This window comes from Leptidea sinapis, chromosome 17 (genome assembly GCF_905404315.1).
Source record: "Leptidea sinapis chromosome 17, ilLepSina1.1, whole genome shotgun sequence".
In the NCBI taxonomy this organism is placed as follows: domain Eukaryota; kingdom Metazoa; phylum Arthropoda; class Insecta; order Lepidoptera; family Pieridae; genus Leptidea; species Leptidea sinapis.
In genome coordinates this window covers 8,172,027-8,193,594 of record NC_066281.1, presented here as the reverse complement: position 1 = coordinate 8,193,594, position 21,568 = coordinate 8,172,027, and the positions used below count along the sequence as shown (strand labels likewise).

Here is a 21,568-nt window from a genome sequence, read left to right as displayed (position 1 = left end):
TGCAATAACCACATAAGAAACTATGAATAGTTTAGACAATGCGGAACTAGTTAAGAATTGAGTCGTAAGTTCAAAATAACTGCTCCAGCTAAAATCATGAAAATGTTCAAAATATCAAAAAAAAATGGGGAGCCTATGGCTTCTTACTATTTTTAAAACTTCCCAGAACATTGGCCAATAAAATGAGCCAAATTCAAATTTTAGCTTTGGACGTCGAGTTCTCGGCCACCCAGTATATAATACTTGGGTAATAATTAGATGATGTTTCCTCATTAGCGAGACACTTTTGATAGTTCCAACCCCTTGCCAGACAAACATTGTAAATCGTAAGAAGAGATTCGTGATTAGAAATGACTTATGCAAAATATAAATTTTTTGGCTCAGAACTGATAGTCTATGTAAATTTTGAAAACATTCTAAGAAAACACTTTCGATGCTATTACTATCTTAAAATGTTTTATTAATTATTATATTTAACAACCAAATAAGTTCATATTTAGTAAGACAAACTACAATATTTTGAGAAAGTTGTAGTCTTCTTTAAATTATATGCGTAGATGCCTATTTATTGCTATTTTAAGATAACTTGCATACCTGACTGACCTACGGAAAATTTTAGCCAGTCAAAAGGTATTTCATAGAGAATTCATACCTATTATTTCGTAGCAGCAAAAGTCATCATCATGATCAGCCGTAGGACGTACTGCTGGACAAAGATCTCCACGACGATCGGTCCTGCGCTGCCCTCATCCAACGCATTCCGGCGATCCTGACCTGATCGTCGGTCCATCTTGTGGGGGGGCCTACCAACACTTCGTCTTCCGGTACGTGGTCTCCATTCGAGGACTTTACTGCCCCACCGGCCATCTGTTCGTCGAACTACTTCAGTTTCGCAATAACTTGGGCTATGTGTGACTTTAGTATTTCTACGGATCATTTCTGATTCGATCTCGCAGGGAAACTCCGAGCATAGCCCTCTGAGCGACCATGAGCTTTCTCATTATATATATTCTTGGATTGTCTACGAAACCTGAAACAAAATCCTAGCTACGCCCTTGTACAAATCAGCACCCGTTGATTGAGAATCCACTGACACAAACTAGCCTGTAGCTTGCGGGAATCTAAAAATAAAAACTCCCAAAATATTTTGAATAACAAACAATATCCAATGATATGAATGCCGCAGCCTATATAGGTAATTAATTAGTTATTTTAACCGTCCTTGTGACACTGTAGGGTGTGGAGGATGAAGACACCGTTTCCGCGCCTCACCAGAGGTAAGTAGTGATGTGCCACAACAAGCCTAATCATATGGGTCAAGGACACATTTTGCAGATATTTTATTTGTTACCACGCTTAAGAAAACATCATAAAATTGTCCACTATGTACGTACAGATACCGCGCGAGTTGAATGCAGAGTTCAGTAATGCGATAGTGTTGTGACCTAATTATAATTGATGACGATAATCATGAGTGTGTCGATAAATTTAAACAATGCCTTTATACAATTTTACACTAGGTTAGAATGATGAAAAATTTAATAAAATATTTTTTTCATCACTTTACCTGAATTATTAAAACTCAAATTTTTGTTCTGGATCTGTTCAACACACGTCTTAAACAATAAATTAATGTTCTAGTGAATATTGCTAATTTTTCCATAGACCACTATGTCATGGTCTTCCAACGCATACATTGTCAGTCTAGTTTTTTTTTAAATTCAATAAAACAAACAAATTATGACATAAAAAGTATATTTCATTATAAAAAATAGAGCTCAGAAAAGGAAAAAGATATAAAAATTGTATTTTGAGATCTCTTAATAAATAAAGATTAAAAAAAATAAAAGTTATTATAAATAAGTTAAATATTATGTAAAGTTATCTTGAAAACTTAAACACTACTATAAATAATCTTTTCGTAACGAGTATTGGAATGTATTTGAATACGAGACACTTCATAAGATCTCTCTCCTAACTCTTTTTATGTAATATAAAATCCCAAGTGTCCTTCCATCTCAGGTTCATAAGATCTATTTCAGTCAGATCAGTGTTGCCATAGCTGAGTACACTGAACTTCTTAAACGTGAGTATCACATATGACATCCACACAACGGTGGCCAATATAAAGACCTGCACAAAAGGTCTGGTCTTCTCGTGCATATGTAAAACAAAATAAATATGATCAATAACAAATGATAATAGTAGAATCTTAAACATGTAGGCGGGGAGATAATGGTGAAGGAACAGAGTACGGTCTACAAAGAAATAAGGTAAGTAATGGAGCCAGTAGCCTAAGAATAAAATGAAGCCACCTTCGTAGAATCTTGTGGAAGCCCGTGGTGGCAAATCTGATATCGCTCTTCTATTTCTTATGGCGTAGAGAGCGAGCAGACCTCCATATATCAGCACTGATACGGTGCCCGCGTACCACGTCACCAGATTACCAATCAGATGCACTTGAGCCTGAGGAAATATCACATAAAACCACATTAGTTAATTAATATTTACATCTCATCCAATGCAGTGCCGATCAGGATTCTTGAAAAACCCAAAAATTCTGAGTGACACTTCAATTGCGCTAGTAACCTAGAGATATGAGATGTTAAGTCTCATTTGCCCAGTAATTTCAATAGCTTCGGCGCCCTTCAGACCGAAACACAGTAATGCTTACACATTACTGCTAAAGGGCAGAAATAGGCGCCGTTGTGGTACCCATAATCTAGCCGGCATCCTGTGCAAAGGAGCCACCCACTGGTAATAAAATAAAACAAGTGCTGTGTGACAGCAAACGTTGTTTTGTCACATAAATTAAGTACCTGGCCCTCATTGCATGAATAAAATGTATGCTCATTGTATGTATAAAAAAATATAGGTTCCGCATAAGTAATCACATACTGAAACCTCCAAAACACGCTACATTTTGTATACTTTTCGCAGTTTAACCGAACAAAACGTCTCTCAATTTATTAGTGTAGATTGTGATTTCATAAGTCATCGCCAATGGCCTACTATTACAGAAGCAGTAGATATGCTATGCAACTAAACTGCATATGAAGTCCTGGTACATGTTGCTAGGACTACATGATTTCAACCTCTATGAAAGACATTACTATCACCACTACAATATTTGTGCTCCAACCACCTTAAATCAATGTTGCACCATGCAGATGGTATGAAGTAGATTGGCCGGCATAAAACACAACTTATTGCCTGTACTGTTGCGTGGCGCAGTATTGCCGCAAAACCGATTTCTTAAGTCCTAGTAAATACTGTTTCTAGTTGAAGACATGGAAATCTTCATGATAATCATAATCATTGACACGCTGTTAGTATGATGGGCAAAGTAATATGTAATGGACCTATGCTATGGCCATTGGTTATGTGTTGCGACTCAAATTCAAATATTTATATTCAAAATAGAACTGAAAATCACTTGTTTAACGTCAAAACATACCATCCATTAGAAAAATCATGCCTCAGATCTAAGAAGAACGGGCGCAATAAACTCAAACCTTTATTTTAAATAAAATTACGTTACAATATAATATCGTAAAATAAAATTAATTATTAAATAGCCTGAGGGCGGTCGCTCCAGTCGCAATCAAATTACATTGTCAGTGTAAAGGGCAGTTGCCCTACTTATTTCGTCAGTTCCTGCCATAGATTCAAAGTCAAATAAACATTATACAATTAGGCTTAAACTAAGCGCTTTTGAATAGTCACTATGAATATTTCGTTTAAATTACTGAATCCATTGTATATTTGAAAAATATAGAGCTCGTGAGAAGAACATACAAGAAACTCAACGGACACTTTTTCGGGTGTAATATATAAAACAAATTAGTTTGTAAGGTGCTGTATCCAATATATGAATCATGTTAGTTAAAAGCATTTTAAATACCAACTTTTTCATACAAAGTAGTAAAGAATAAACTGTATAAATATTAATTATCCTATATTGGATGCATCAATCTTTAGAGCTTGAATTCATTATTTGTGTTGTAAGGATGCTTCGTGAACATGATGGTCGTGATTATTGTCATAATTAATAATTGCATCCAACAAATACAATGATTTAGTACGTATAACAGGTCGACCTGGTACCACAAGCAGCACCCGTTCACGAGTTGACGCATGGACCGGCCATCGTTCCCTTCGCACATATTTGAGACAAGGTGACGACAACGCCGCAAGCAACTCCATTTTAGTAAGCATGACGAACCATGTTATAGCATACACATGATAACTACAAAATTACAAAAAGAATGCTCACATAGCAAGCGCACTGACTGATTCTATACTATAATGTAAACTTTTGTGTAAGGATGCTTCATGGATGTGAGGCACGTGAGTGAGTTTTTTTTAATGAAATTAAGAGACAAGACGTTCAGTAGATATCATTTGATACGCCCTGCCCATTACAATGCATTGTCGAAAAATTCTGAGCGGCAATACAATAAGCGCTCGTCACCTCGAGACATAAGTTACAAGTAACTTCACTAGCTACGGCGCCCTTCAGACCGAAACACAGTAATGTTCATACATTACTGCTTCACGGCAGATATAGGCGCCATTGTGGTACCCATAATCTAGTCGGCATCCTGTCCAAAGGAGCATCCCGCTGGGTCGTGATAAGACTTACGTTGGAGGAGGGGGACAGCCAGTAGGCGATGGATCGCTGCAGCAAGGGCCACTCGTGCGGCTCGCTGGCGAACATGTGTCCCAGTGCGTCGGTGCTGTGGGCCGCCATCTTGTACTGCAGCTCCCAGAACTTGGCCCAGAACGACAGCTGCGTGGCGGCCGTCGGGATCATCTCCGCCGACACCAGCTCCCGCTCTCGCTCCCCTCGGTCCTCGGCTATAAACCAAGTACAAGAAGAAATGGTTTTAAAAAAAGTGTGTGTGTACTTATGTATGACCGTAAGAAGTGATACTTCTTTAGCGTAGCAAAGCGAAAATCATTAAAATGATTTATTCCCCGTGCTATTCTACGTTTATAGAAAGAACGATATTGTAAAAATCTTACAGAGATGGCTTTGACAATTAATTATTAAATAACGAATACGGCTGTATGGGCTTTAACCCTTTGCCTGTTCTAATAATGGACGAAGAAAAAAAAATAACAAATGTCGCAAACGTCAGAAAATTTTAGGAACCAACTTCACCCTATTACTGTAATGCGCGCGCATCTTAAAATTTCATAAATTTCCTAAAGAAGTATATCTTAAAAAAAAATTGCGTGCGTACAAAGTACATATATCAGAAGTGAAACCTGCATCGTGCATGAACCTCTAAACTGCATATGGTATATCCTACATTACTATCACCGCATCCATATTTATGTTCTCCTGGTGTCTATGTAGTAATAAATCGTGCGCATGACGTCAGAATATATAAGATATCTCGCGTCACACATAAGTCAATCTCTTATTCAACTATGATCGCCTGGTACCAATACACTGTATAATGCTTCCCATCTGATTTTGTCCCACGTTAAATCTGATGAATTTATGTGTCTCTCTTTTTCGTTTCATCGACTTTCAAATCACAACGATGCCGAAAGAGTTTTCACTCCAAAAATTGTTTAATGAATACATTAAAAAAATAAATAAACATGATATTAAACATAATATTAGCCTTTTATTCAGATCAGTATCTATAATTTCAAATATTTTCATTTTTTTTGTAGATCCGATTACCAGTCGGCAAAGGCCTCCTCCAACCTCTTCAATTCGATTCTCTCATTTGAGACTCTATTTCAAGTTACTCTTGCCACTTATCTGATATCATTTTTCATGTGATCTACCTACTTTTCCGTTTACTTTCTCTTGTAACAATTTTGTTCCATTTATCTTGTCCTCTTCGAGGTTATGTCCGAAACTTTTGTTTTCCTTCTGATAACCTTTTTTTTAAATAAACATGACATTATTAATAAGACAAATAAAACAAAGGTATAAAATATGACAATCGGCCATGTGAAATGAAACACCAATCAGAAGAAAGACGTCACGTCTCAGTAAACACATGGTATCGCTCAAAGTTTTTTGTTACTTTATGCGTTTTTTATTGATTTCTTAGGCATGTTCATTGATTTATTGCGCAGTGAATGCATAATGCCCCAGCAGACAGATATAGTAGATACCTTTAGTGTAGCGATGCTCCTCGACATTCCACACGGTGTCCTGATGGGTGAGCACCTTGTCCGCGACCACCTCGTGCTGGTGGAAGCCCCAGGGCGGCAGCTGGCGCCCGCTGTACCGCAGCGCCGAGCCCGAGTCCACGTGTACGAGCCGCACCAGCGAGCGGATGCTGTCCCACGTGGCCGACTCGCTGTCGCGGTTCACGATGTCCACTTGCCACAAGTTCTGCGCTGGCATCGATACGTTGTAATCGATGTAGCAGGACACTTCCTGGTGGAACAGTTACTGTTGTATTATATCTATAAATTATGATATAATAAATTATTTACTTCGACCAATGTGTTAGTAACAAAGTAACTTTAAACCTGTTAAAGTTAAAGTGTTAGTACAAGATATCTTAAAATCTAAACCTTCCTAATCTAGAAAAGGACCGACTTGTCAGCACATGTATCAAACAGCAGTGGTTCAGGTAATGACATCGAACCTGTGAGAAAATGCCCTCAGAATACCATTGCGGCTAGCCCGGACCCTACGCAACAGGGACGTACACAATTTAGATGATGGTAATCTAATATTATCAATGTTGTATAACCTTTTACTCCTTTTTTATGCCCCGCACTTCACTTTTGTCTTAAGTTGTGTTTTGTGCCAACTAATCTCAATAACAACGTGCTGTTTACAAGAGATTCTTATTTATTGCCATTTCCCAGTTGGAGGCGCAGGATGCCGGCTAGATTATGGGTACCATAATGGCGCCTATTTCTGCAGTGAAGCAGTAATGTGTAAACATTATTGTGTTTCATTCTGAAGGGCACCGTAGCTAGTGAAATTACTGGGCAAATAACACTTAAAATCTTATGCCTCGGGGTGACGAGCGCAAGTTTTTCCAGAATTCTGAATCTGCCTTGCTCGTCTCGTCCCTTATTTAAATAAGATTTTTTGGGATACCGGCCTTAACGTGTAAATGTAAGTTTGTAAGAAAACACCCAAATCTATACACTAAAATCATAGACGTGCCCCGGCACAACACACCCAGCTGTGAAAATAATCTTATGCAAACTAACTCTAAATTAACATTACACAGTTCCGGTCCCTACCCAATGTCAGTTAAAATTTATAATAAGTTACCAGAACACTTAAAAGCCGAAACCAATATTAAAAAATTCATAACCTCTTTGAAAAATTTACTTTTGAAAAAATGTTACTATTCCATTAATGAATACCTAGAGGAGAAATATATTTGAATGTCTGCCCCTCTGTCGTTCATTGCTATGCCTTATTACGAGGTGCATGTGATAATTATTTAGAACTACAATTTTGTTAAGTAACTAAGTCGCATGTAACGCAATTTAATTATAGTTATTTATGCAACTGTTGTGTAATAAGGGGTATTAAAACACGAATGTGGATTTATCTCACGAGGCGAAGCCGAGTGTGATAATAGTATCACATGAGTGTTTTAATACCTAATTATTAACAGTTGCATACAAGACTTTATCTACACCCAGAATATGAATCCTCTAAAAGATTCTGGAACAGTTAGCTTACTGCTAACATTAAAACACCAGTCCTAGTAGTAACCTAATATCATTCGTTACTGATTATATACAAATAAAATAAGTATTAATGAAACAATTATTTATTTTAGTAGTAATTTACATTTTGTATACCTAGTGCAATAATTAAAATTCACTCGATTATAATGTTCTTTTGCAGCGTTTAAAGTGAATCGCTCATTTTTTGTAAACAAAACAATAAAAATATCGAAGAAAAATGGCGGGGATTCGAATAACCTACTTTTTTTTTACGGGGCGCGACGTTCTGGGAGTGTGGAGCGCGCGTAAACGAAAATGTTCTTTTTTTGAAATTCATACAGATACCACGCATCAAGCAATAAGAATGTGGCTGTATGTTGAAACTCTTTGCGCATGAAGGGATATAAAAAAACATAGGAGTGTTGTTATGAAATTTAGTACAACATTACAACACTCTTTTGGGTGATGTAATGGTTATTAGAACATTGGGTGTTTTAATGTTGGCAATAAGCTAACTGTTTCAGAATCTTTAATAGAGGATTTAAAGCACGGGTGTAGATAAAATAAATAAATAAACGCCAACGATTTGTAAATTACGTGAATATCACCGCTGATATATTATGATCGGTGTACCTGTGACTGCGGCGACACGGGGGCCGCCACGTCGTGCGAGTTGAGTGCCCTGCTGGAGATGCCATGCAGCAGCTGCACCACGTCGCCGTGTCGGATGACGTCGGGCGGGCTGCCGACTGCCAGCGAGCCCTCGTCGGGTCGCTTCACGATCCACCAGTTGTTGACGTCCTTGAAGCTGTAGCACGTGACCTGCTGCTGGTGGGAGGAGCCTCGCCCGTCCGCGTACCGCACGGGGTACACGTGCGCGTGTGAGTGCAACCAGCACGTGCGACCGTGCGAGTGTCTGACATTCAATGAAATTATTTATTTTGCATTGGAATATGATTTTTTAAGGGGCGAGACGAGCAGGACTTTGAGCTGATGGTAATTGATACACCCTGCCCATTACAATGCAGTGCCAGTCAGGATTCTTGACAAACCCAAAAATTCGGAGCGGCAATACAATTGCGCTTGTCACCTTGAGACATAAAATGTTAAGTCTCGTTTAGCCAGTAATTTCACTAGTTGCGGCGCCCTTCAGGCCGAAACACAGTAATGTTAACACATTAACAGAAATAGGTGGCGTTGTGGTACCCATAATCTAGCCGGCATCCTGTGCAACGGAGCCTCCCACTGGTTGTAAGGTATGTCCAGACCAACCAGGTCTATCCAGTTTATATAAAAAATCATGCAAAAAAACTTAACAGTAATTTAAATATTCATTAAGACTTTAAAAATTATTTTCAATCAGCTTTTTAAAGAGTCTTGGTATAAACATTTATTTGTCATTATTATCAAGTCCTCAGACAATTTGTTAAATAACTTTATACACGTCATGTTATGGCTGTTTATATGGAACAGTATTATTTTAGGACAACATTTCAAAACCAATCTATGCTCTCTTTTTGCTCTAGCATTCGGCGACCTATATAACCAGAGATGACAGCAATACTCCATGTGTGGCCGGACCTGCGCTTTGTACAGCGCTAGAATGTGGGCCGGCTTGAAGTATTGCCGTGCTCTATTAATGACGCCCAGTTTCTTTGAAGCCAATTTGGCTTTGCTCTCCAGATGGCCACGGAATTGGCAATCGCTCGAGATTTCGAGACCCAGTATTCCGATACTAGGCGAGGCTTTTAGGGAAGTGTTGTCGAAGAGCGGTGATGCGACAAATGGGGTTTTTTAAGTGGTAAACGCGCAAACTTGAGTCTTCTGGGGGTTTAATTGGACAAGGTTCAATTTACCCCATTCCGCGACCTTCTCAAGAGAGGACTCGATAGAAGACACAAGTTTCTCCCGGCACTGGTCGACGATTTCCCGAGAGAGACGTGCATGGCCAGTGTATACGGCATCACCAGTGCTGTCATCTGCATCGCAATGAATGTTGGAGGTGTGCAACATATCATTGATATGCAGAAGAAACAGCGTAGGAGATAGCACACAGCCTTGGGGCACTCCAGCATTCACGGGCTTCGGATTCGAGCAATGTCCGTCGACAACGACCTGTATGCTGCGCCCAGTGAGGAAGCAGGAGGTCCACTTGCACAAGCTCTCGGGAAGCCCAAATGATGGAAGTTTAGAGAGGAGCGCCTTGTGCCATACACGATCAAAGGCCTTCGCTATATCCAGGCTAACTGCCAGGCCTTCCCCCTTGCTTTCAATAGCCGCAGCCCATCTATGTGTTAGGTATACCAGAAGATCACCTGCCGACCGACCATGGCGAAAGCCGTATTGTCGGTCGTTGATCAACTGGTGACCCTCTAGGTATACCAAGAGCTGACGGCTAATTATGCTCTCCATGATTTTGGAGAGCAGAGAGGTAATAGCAATAGGCCTGTAGTTTGCCGGATCCGAACTGTCTCCTTTTTTTTGGATCGGATGGACAAGGGCTGACTTCCATGAGTCAGGGACTACGCCTTTGGAATAAGAGTGCCGGAATAAACGCGTTAGCACCGGCGTCAACTCAGGGGCACACGTTCTAAGCACGATTGGAGAAATGCCATCCGGCCCGCTCGACTTCCTGACGTCCAACGAAAACAGAGCTCGCCTAACAGTTCTCACTGTACTTCAGGCATAGAGCTCTGACACCGCGGGATGGTTGGTGGTGTTATTCCGTTGTGGTCAAGAGTCGAGTTGGAGGCGAAAAGAGCGCACAGGAGATCGGCTTTCTCTTTTGCCGTATGGGCCAGGGTGTCATTCCTCATGTGCAACGGCGGCATGGACGGCTGGCTGAAGTTACCAAGAGCAGCTTTCGACAACGACCAGAAATTGCGTGTTCGGTCGGGTAACTGGAAAGCTGCTCGCCGATTTTGACGACGTGTTTTGACTTTGCACGGGCGATTTGTCGCTTAAAAAATCTGGAAGCACGGTTGTATTTCCTCTTAAGATTTATGCAGTTCGGATCCTTTGTGCCCAGCGCCGCAACCCAAGTTCGATACGCCTGTTTTTTGCAGTCAGATGCTGCTTTAACTGACGCATCGAACCAGGGCTGTGATCTGCCACCGATCGGTACTACAGAGCTTCGTATAAAAATATCCATGCCCTGTAGTATCACATCGGCTACTGCAACGGCGCAGGCACTAGGATCATCCGAAGGGAAACAAACCCTGCTCCAAGGGTAGGATGCAAAAAAGGAACGCATCCTATCCCAATCTGCTGACTTGTAGTGCCAAATGCGGCGGGTCGCTGGTGGTCTGCGACGTGGGCGTCGGATAGGCACTACACTCCTGACCAGGCAATGGTCGGACGTTCCGAGAGGGGCGTCGACAATGACCTGGTAACCATCGGGATGTGTAGTCAGCAGAAGATCTAATAAGGACGGCATGTGGCTATCCACATCCGGGAGCCGCGTTGGCGACTCAACCAATTGGGACAGACCGTACGCCAATGCAAAATTATGCACAGATCGCCCTGCGTAGTCTGTGGTACGTGATCCAAGCCATTCGGCATTGTGCCCGTTGAAATCACCCAAGACTACGATTTCAGCGGAGGGGATCTGTGCAAGCACGTCGTCAATTGCCGCTTGAACGCAGCGCATGAGATGATCGGTTTCTGCGTTACCACTATAGGACCTGTAGACACACGCATAGATGCGGACGCGGTCCTCTAAATCTACGCGGAGCCAGAGAGTGGACAGGTCCCTACCCTCAAAATTGCCGAGACGACGACAGCAGATATCCTCCCTAACGTACACACATACCCCGGCATGAGGCAAAAAATTGTGCTCAATTTTGTACCCGGGGTACGTTAAATATGACGTATCGCTAGGTCGAGATATCTGCGTTTCCGTAAGGAAACACAAGGCCGGCTTCGCCGTCTCAAGGTGGTGGTGGACGGCGTGGTGGTGAAATGGCCTCCGGTCCTCGACACTAACCTATACGAAACATAGCGGCACTAGGCCGCTAATTCACGCCGGTATTTATATATTATTCCCGAACCGATACGACTTAGGGACCTTCAAGAAAAGAGCGTACTCCCACCTTAAAGGCTGGCAACGCATCTCTTGACACCTGTTGTTGTGGATGTCTATGGGTGGTTGCCTCATCTCTCCCCATCCCGTGAGCCTTTTGCCCGTTTACATACGAATGTAAAAAAAAGTAAATAATTCCGTGAAAGTTTGTGAGTTTACCTTAATGTGATTTGTGATCCATGAGCCACATGCAACGGTTGACCTCTGGTGATGCTTGCCAGGCCTCCTTTTAGTGATGCTTGGAATGCACTCGTCATAACACTATCGTGGGGCCCAGCCTTCGGCAGCATTGCCAAGTGTGCGTAGAACACACTGACATACACAGTCAATGGAATTACAATTAAAACTGTCAATCTCCAGAGTGCTGATGTTGCCAGACGTAAGCCAGATTGCATTTCTTCAATCCTATCCCACATTTGTCGTCCAACTAAGATGTGAGCCAGTATATAGGTATAAAACCCTGAATACTTTGTCCTAAAACAATAAAATTATATATAACATACATCAATAATTACAACACAATAAATTTTTATTTACACCCATGCTTTAAATCCTCTATTACAGATTCTAAAACAGTTAGCTTACTGGCAACATTAAAACACGCAATGTCCTAATAACCATTACATCATCCAAACGAGTGTTCAGTACTAGAAAAGGCTTTTTTAATGTCAGCAGTAAGCTAACTGTTTCAGAACCTTTTATAGATATATATATTATATATTTTATTATGGGTGTAGATAATGTCTTGTATGCAGCTGTTGATAATTAGGTATTAAAAAACTCATGTGATACTATTATCACTAATGTAAGCCCACATTCGTGTTAAAATACCCCTTATTACACAACAGTTTCATAAATAACTATTACGATTATCTACGAGTGCAGGATTACTTACGAAAAGCAGCAGCCAAGTGAAAATGCGCCAAAACAGAGCCATACAAAAGAAGCAAATCCAACATTGCGAGTGCTTTTAACAGTGGCCAGAATGCCCCACATGCCAAACAAAATCTGTATACTTTCTAGCAGCATAAATCTTGACTGTGCCAAGAAGCCATTTTCTAAAAACATATATCTAATTTTAATCAAGTTAATCAAGCAATCCGGGTTACGCACGTCAAAATAAGAGTACAAAAATTAAAACGTGTTGTTGAAATAAATGAAGGTATATACTGTTCTTTTCTGTTCTGTTTTAAGTCTGGCCATAAATACTGTTACAATTAAAAATAAACAAAATATTACATTTGAATTTGGAATCTGTCATTTTAAAATGATTATTCTTTGAGTTTTCTCATTTTGGCGCAAGTACATTGTACAATATGTTGCGATACTAAAATGGAGTGGGGTGATAAAGAGAACTGAATCGCTGTGATCGCATTACACAAAGTAGGTATAGAGCCAAATGCAAATTTTTAAAACTCTTTAAACTTTTAAAACGCTTGGTATTAGTAACATGTTTGTATACCGGGCTATTAATAGGTACAATCATAGAATAATGTTTATGACGTACGTATATACGTTTCCCGCCGCGTCAGTGTTATTCTGTCAACTTCAATGACAAACAGCGCGCTAAATTTAATTTAAAAATGACTTACTGTGCAATAAAAGGGTGTCACAACACATCTCAAAATAAAAATTAAGATAAGAAAATCACATTTCACACCTAAATACTATTTCACAACTTTTAATTTAAGCTAATGCATTCGTCAAAAAAGCAAAATATTTTGTAAACAAAACAGACGCCATTAAAAAAATATGTTGCCAGCTATGAATTTACTATATACCCCGAGTTCCTCCGCTGGGATAGTTTATTGTGTTTATGAGTAGATATTGATAGGAGGCTATAATGTACGACGCCACATGATGTTATAAGTATTCAAAGTCAAATAATCTTAATTCAATTAGGCTTAAACTAAGCGCTTTGAATAGTTACTATAAATATTTCTTTTAAATTACTGAATTTACCATATTATGTTCGGAAAAATTTAGCTCGTGAGAACATTAGCGGCCACTCTTTTTAACCGACTTCAAAGAAGGAGGAGGTTTTCAATACGTCGGTATGTTTTTGAAGAGTTACTTCTTTATTGACGTATGAGAGAAATTTTATAGCAATTCGTCACGATTTTCAGTTACGCGCCATTTTTTTTTATCCAAGATGGCCGCGCGCTAAATTATGATTTCAACAATATGGATATCGTATCCAAGGTTCTCGAGGGTGCAGAGAACAAATTTGGGATCATTTTTTAAATCCAAGTTGGCCGCCGCGCAATTTTTATGATTTCAACAATATTGATATCGAATCTAAGGTTCTCGAGGGTGCAGAGAACGAATTTGGCATCATATTTGAAATCCAAGAGGGCTGCCGCGCAAATGTATGATTTCAACGATTTTATTTCCATGTGGCACAACAATTTCAGAAAGATGCCTATAAGTTGTTTGGTATTAGGGTTCTCACTATAACCACCACGCATACGTATAGCCCCATAAGAATTTTGCACGGCGGCCATCTTAGATTTCAAAAATGATCCCAAATTCGTTATCTGCACCCTCGAGAACCTCGGATACGATATCCATATTGTTCAAATCATAATTTTGCATGGCGGCCATCTTGGATTCAAAAATAATGCCAAATTCGATCTCTGCACCCTCGAGAACCTCGGATACGATATCGATATTGTTGAAATCATAAATTTGCGCGGCGGCCATCTTGGATTTAAAAATGATAGGAAATTCGTTCTCTGCACCCTCAAGAACCTCGGATACGATATCCATATTGTTGAAATCATAATTTTGCGTGGCAGCCATCTTGGATTACAAAAATGATCCCAAAATCGTTCTCTGCACCCTCGAGAAACTCGGATAGGATATCCATATAATTTTTGAAATAATAGTAATAATAGTTTTTTTAATAATAGCTGGCAGGAGCTTTATCTTCTCGCTTTTTCGTTTCACCGAGTTTCAAATCACGATTCTAAACAAGTTTCAATTCAATAGAATAAAATAATACATGTACATATAATGCATACATAATACATTTACAATTATAGATTAATATAAAATAATATGTAATGTTATTGTCACTCCCTGTAATGAATAAATTTATTTCTATTACTATGTGTTGTTTTTATTTAGTTATAAATTTATATTTTATTTCTATTAAGAAAGATCTTATTACACATAATCTAGTATTTCTCACAATTTACCGATTTGGGGAAATGTCTATTCACTTGCAACATTATTTGGCTGTGTGTGTGCGTGTTGGCGAATGTAAGCACGTGACGCTCACGCACACATTAATCATAATGTTACTTCTTTAATGACAGGAACCATGAATGAAACTATTGTTCTGAGCGTTATTATTCTATGGGTACATTGATTCCGCGTCTGTTAGTGACAGAAAAAGATATGGCTGTCCACATAGTGTTCGTACGAGAAAGTTAGTCAAAGCAGTAAGGGAAAGAATTCCAAGAAATCCCGTCCTTTCTTTGCTTTCGCAAAACATTTTATATCGGCAGATATTTTAAAAGATGACTAAGTACTTGCAGCCTATAAGAGACATACTCGTCATTTCTTAACTGATAATTTAAAAAAGAATAGGGTGGTAAAATCTAAACAACTACTGAAGTGATATGCACATCAGCTAGTTATAATATAAAGATTTGGCACAAAATATTGTAGAACATACAAACCAAATAACACTAGCAAAGCAGCCAGTATAGCTGTCCATTGATATGTACAAATTTCTAGCATAAAATGATATGCTGTTGCCACTAGTAAACTACCACTTATTGCGGGGATCATACGCAATGCTCTCACTGGCACATTTTCTGTATATGGTGACCCAATCTTATCAAATGTGAAGTTTCCATCGTAACCAGCCACCTGTCCAGCCAAATATATCAATTGCTTTCCTAGTGGTGGATGTGTATCAAAGAAAAATACACCTTTAGTGTAAAGTGAAACATATCTACCATAATGTAATTCATCAAACCTGGAACAAAAAGGATGAAATTAAGATGTTGCAGGAAAACAATATTATTAACATAAAGATAAATCAATGAGAGCAGGATGGATGTGGATGATGGCAACACAGGACCGATCGTCGTGGAAATCTATGGGGGAGGCCTTTGTCTGATGATGGTGAAATCATTGAGAAAGACAAACAACCATACATATGGGTCACCTGATGGTATGTAATCACCGCAGCCCATACTCTTTTGTAACTACAGAGAAATAACAAGTGTTGCCATCATTGCAACAAATAGCTGTACATATGAATTTGAAAACAGAAAATAAATTGGTATGTGCTATCAAATTCAAAATTCAAATATTTTTATTCAAAATAGAATTTATAATCACTTATTGAACGTCAAAATCTACCACCCATTCAAAAGAGACTGCCTCAGACCTGTGAAGAATGGGCGCAAGAAACTCAGCGGGCTTTTTTTTTTATATAAAATATGGATTACAATGTAATATCGTACAATAAACATTAATAATTAAAGAGCCTGAGGGTGTTCGCTTCATTCCCATTCCGTGGTGTCATTAAGAAAATCGTTTATGCTATAATAACCTTACCCACACAAACGTTTTTAACAATTCTTTTAAATTTCGTAACACATTTGTTTTGTACATTTTCTGGGATCACATGTAATTGTGTTGAAAAAATGTTTTATTTAAAGGAGAATTAGTAGTAGTAGTAATAGACCATGTGAAACTATGTAATAGACAATATATACTAGTCAAAAAAAAATAAGGGCCACCACGTTTTTACAGTATTCTCATGAATTCTTGAGGTTTAAAGGTTGATCAATGTTTCAGTTGGATAAATTGATTAATTTTTATTGTAGACAGCATAAAATAATGATGCATTCCATTAAAAAAAGAAATTTGCTCCACTTTTTCTAAAAATTGTCATTTTTGCAAAAATAATTAGTGAGGAAAAAAAATCTGAAAAAAAAAAAACATAAAATATTTCTTGATTTATCACTTTCCTCAATATCTAGTATGCCATCCTCGATTACTAATGCACTCTTGAAGCCTAGAAGGTACATTCTCCACCAGGTGAACCACTGTTTCTTGAGGAATTTGTTCCCAGCTTGATTTCAGAACGTTTATTAGCTGTCTTTCATTGTGCACGGGTTTGTTTGTGCTTCGAACACTGCATTTCAGTAAATTCCACATGTGTTTAATGGGATTTAGATCCGGACTGTTTGCAGGCCATGCCAACACCTGTATACCAGCCTCCTCTAGGGCTTCTCTGGTGGCCCTAGCTGTATGAGCGCGAGCATTATCGTGCATCAGATGGAATCTTGCGCCGATTCTATGTGCATATAAGACCACATGGGGTCTTATGATCTCCTCGATGTAACATTGAGCTGTTATTGTGCCTTCGTTTAGAATTATTATACTTTGCACTCATCCGTAAACAATACAGTCCTCCAATCATTCATATCCCACGCCAGATGCTGCCTTGCGAATGATAATCGGTTTGCACGATGAGCACTTGTTAATGGTATCCGCACTACACGTCTCCTGGAGAACTGCTTCTAATAATTTGATCACTAACACGTGTACCGGTCGCCTGCTGCAAACGGTTTTGTAACGAACAGGCTGTTATACAGCGTTCTCTACGCGCAGTCAAGCGCACGTAGCGGTCCTCCTGTGCTGTAGTTGCTCGAACTCTGCCAGATCCCCGTCTCCTGGTTAGTCTCCCAGTCTCTTGAAAACGATTCCAAGCATTCTGGATCGGTCGCCGGGAAAAACCCAGCTGCAACGCCACGAACGCTGCGAATGGCCTTCTTGAAGCAATGTTACGGCCCTAGTTACGGTTGGCAAGTCCATATGACTTCGAATTCTCGGCATAACTTTTTTAAAGTGTTAATTCAGCCACTAGTCAAACGAAACTTACAGTGTTCCTGAGAGAATCGTCAATTTGACTGAGTTGAAATCCGTCTTAAAATCGGGTAGAATCAAGTGGTTGCAATAAATTATGTAAAACTACCCACTTTAAACAATTATGCGGGTGGAATGCTCAAAAAAATTGTGTAAACAAATAAGGTAACACCACAATAAAGTATCAGCTACTTGAGAATGCATAAAAAATAAATTATCGCTAGCGAGGCCAAAAAAATCAAGTGGCCCTTATTTTGTTTTGACTAGTATATATTCCTCCTTATGTTTTTGAAAAATGTGGGTGGATGAGCCAGGAGCCTAATTTTACATAATAAATGGTGTAATAACAAATTAAGGTAAGAGAAGAAGGAAAATGGTATCTATACTAATATTATAAAGCTGCAGTGTTTGTTTGTTTGTTTGTTTGAACGCGCTAATCTCTGGTACTACTGGTCCGATTTTAATGATTCTTTCAGTGTTGGGTAGTCCATTTATCGAGGAAGGCTAGAGGCTATTATTATATGTTTTTTTTTTTGAAAATTAGGGATCCGTAATAAAATTGCTATTTTGTAATACAAGGTGTAAAATCGAAAACCTATTTTTGCGTGCGCTGCAAAAACTATTGACAATAGAACAAAATGATGTACAGGCTATAATATAGGAAATATTTTATTACTTATAAAACTATCGCGTGAATTATACTTTATATGGCAAAACAACGTTTGCTGGGTCAGCTAGTGTTATAATAAATTTCCATTACATATCTACACTCAGCGGCACAATTAACCGCCCACCCTTTTAAAGTGGCAAATTTTGATGTTATCGCAGTTGTAAGTTATTGGGCATAAATAAGTCAAGTATGAAAGAAATGTAGTGACGAAAAAATTACAAACTACCCACTTAACTTTGTTTTTTTACGCATAAGTTGTGAATAGGATAAATATCGAACTTCGTCTCATTATCGTTATCGTTGCCATACTGCTTACATTGCTTCAGTGGCATTAAAAGTAAACAATTTGTGTTTGTTTTGGTTTCGTAACTTAAAGCTAGTGTTTGGACATCACAAACATGCCATTTGATGCTAATTCAGTGGCGAGAGCCGTCGCTCTTATCGACGAAGGGTTTAGTCAGCGTTACGTGGCGCGGAAGCTTGGTGTCGTACGTACCACCTTAAGGGATGCAGTGAAACGGTTTCGGGAAACTGGCTCTTATGAGCGAAGACCAGGACAGGGCCAAAAAAGATGCACCTCCGCTCGTGATGACCGATTTCTTGTGACCAATGTTCTAAGAAATCGGTTCACTACAGCTGTTGAGGCACGAAACCAACTTCGTGAGGTTCGCAATGTTCAAGTGAGTGAAAGAACAGTGAGAAGAAGACTAGGAGAGAATGCCCTTGGAGCTTTTCGACCATCTCGAGTGCCACAATTGCTCGTAGGCCACCGGAGAGAAAGACATCGTTTTTCCCGAGAGCACGCCGAAGGGAACATGGAATGGAAGAATGTTATGTTTACTGACGAGACAAGAATATGCTTGCACGGTCCTGACGGTCGCCAGCGTGTCGCAAGAATGAAAGGTTTGCACCATGTACTGTTGTGGAAACAGTAGGTTACCAAGGTGGCTCTATCATGATATGGGGCGGCATTACTTACGAAGCACGCACCGACTTGGTTATCTTCGAAAGAGGTGGAATAAATGCTCAGAGGTATGTAACAGAAGTGTTGGAACCTCATGTAATGCCATTTGCTCCATTAATTGGCGAAGATTTTTTATTAATGCAGGACAACGCTCGCCCCCACGTTGCTGGAGTTGTTACCGCGTAGCTGGATACCGTCGGCATTCGAAAATTAACAAGACCATCCCGCAGCCCAGATTTAAATCCTATTGAACACATATGGGACAATTTAAAAAGACGTGTTCGAAGCCGCATACCAGCTCCAACCACCATAGATGAATTAAAACAATCCGTGATTGAGGAGTGGCAAAACATTCCACAACAACAGATCAAAGATGTCATCGACAGCATGCCAAACCGTTTGATGGAAGACATGAGGGCTAGAGGTGGAAATACGCACTATAAGATTTCATTTATTCAGCAGATTTTTTATTTTTAAGCCATTTCATCACATTTGTTAATTTACGGTCAAAGTGTTTTTCAGACTTTTTTATAAATAAACGTAATAATTAAAAACAATATTATCTTTCATTTTACTTCAATATACCTACGTTATAAAATAACATTCACAAGTAAGGCCACAATTTTTTTTTTAACCAAAATCGTAAAAAATCAAGGTGGGCGGTTAATTGTGCCGCTGAGTGTACATCCTAGATATACAAAATATTATTTAACCGACTTAGTGAAAATTCAAGGTTCTCAGTGTGATTGAAAATTGCCTTAAAATATAATAACACAATGCAAAAAATCAATCTATAGAATTCAGAATTTACTATGCAATTATATTTGATTAAACAATGTTTATACTTACACAATATAATTAGGATCATTTAAATTATATAATCTTGTGAACAAACCCAAAGATAAAAGTACTAGGAAAATAATGTCCACCTCTACCCTCAATACACATCTTTGAACTGATAAACATTCATCTTGCTGATTATCCCAGAGTGGATCCATTTGTTTTACATCTTTTTCCACAGGTGCATCACCAATCTACAAAAAAATATTTCCATTCAGTTAAAAAAATTACCCTTTGAACAATTTGTGTGGTACATTACACAATAGATCTTAGGTTTCAGGATGAAAGGTGCAGAGCAACTGGTTGTGAAATATGAAAAAATATAAACATATAGTCACATGTTGCAAGTTGAAACCACAAACCTTGCAGTAGGTGCAACTTTTTAAACATAAGTTAAATCAATAAAAAAATGCAAATAAATTATCTTTTGAATCTAACTTCGTGAGAGAAAATGTTGCCTAAACAAAAAGCATTTAATTTTTTTTTAAATTTCTATTGTTGCAAATTATAATAATAGCAAATATGGAATATGGAGACGCTGGAAAAAATAAAATAATCAGATGATTGACTGAAGCTACTCTGCCAATATCATAGATTAATCTTAGTTTATATTCTTCTTTCTTTAGCTTTACTAATATCAAAATATGTAATTATTATAAAAGAAAGCTTTAATGGATTTATAAGTAAAAAGGTTTAGAAGCTCAATAAGTAGGTACATAAAATAAAGAATGAAAGTAGACCATTCACATTTCATACTAACTTGGGTACAAAATCAAGTGCCCGCCAAAAAGTATCAGTTCCAACTTTCACTCTTTTGGTGACATACTAACAAATGTTTTAAGGATATTGTAATATATTATATAATAAACATTCTAGTTTGAAATTGTCTTTTTTGATGGCCGGCACTTAGTTTTTGGCCTAAAATGAATGGTCAAATTAACTTTTAGAAACGTGTAGCTAATACCTACTTCTTTAGCAAAAGTGTCAACAGAGTTTTGAGACTCGATTTTGTTGTTTGAATTGCGAAAATCGTCGTTATTCTTCTTTAAACTTGAGCGAGACTTTTTAACTTTTGGGGATTCCATAATAAAGCCTTCTTGTTAACATCAGTGTACATTTGATTTTAATTAAAATGCATGTTGAATTTGTATTTTGGACTGAGAACTAAAGTACAATAAATAAACATTAAACACTAACTACCTAGCTAGTGATAACAATAAATAAAATAAACTAAACAATAAACAACTATAGCTCATTACGTTGCATTTGCTCAGTAAAAACTAAAAGTCACAGAACACTTTTACTCTAACGAAGTAACGAGTAACGGTAAAAGTTTTCTGTGCATTTGATATTGCTCACAAGTCACAGACACGGCTCACCAAAGAGGATGTAAATACTACTTAAATTGAAAAGATGCAACCCTCCAATTGATTTAACCGCTCAA

The 21,568-nt window shown here is 38.5% G+C and overlaps 1 protein-coding gene across 1 annotated transcript; it reads right to left on the bottom strand.

Moving 5' to 3' along the window:
* Nucleotides 1–1,738: 1,738 nt before the first annotated feature.
* On the bottom strand, nt 1,739–21,483 carry LOC126969041 (protein O-mannosyltransferase 1). Its single transcript, XM_050814324.1, is given in 11 exon segments — nt 1,739–2,466; nt 4,646–4,741; nt 4,743–4,787; nt 4,790–4,860; nt 6,145–6,412; nt 8,311–8,593; nt 11,918–12,232; nt 12,654–12,816; nt 15,445–15,746; nt 20,134–20,318; nt 21,093–21,483. Coding segments are annotated over 11 exon segments (2,337 nt in total). The 5' UTR covers nt 21,210–21,483; the 3' UTR covers nt 1,739–1,974.
* Between the last annotated feature and the right edge of the window lie 85 nt (nt 21,484–21,568).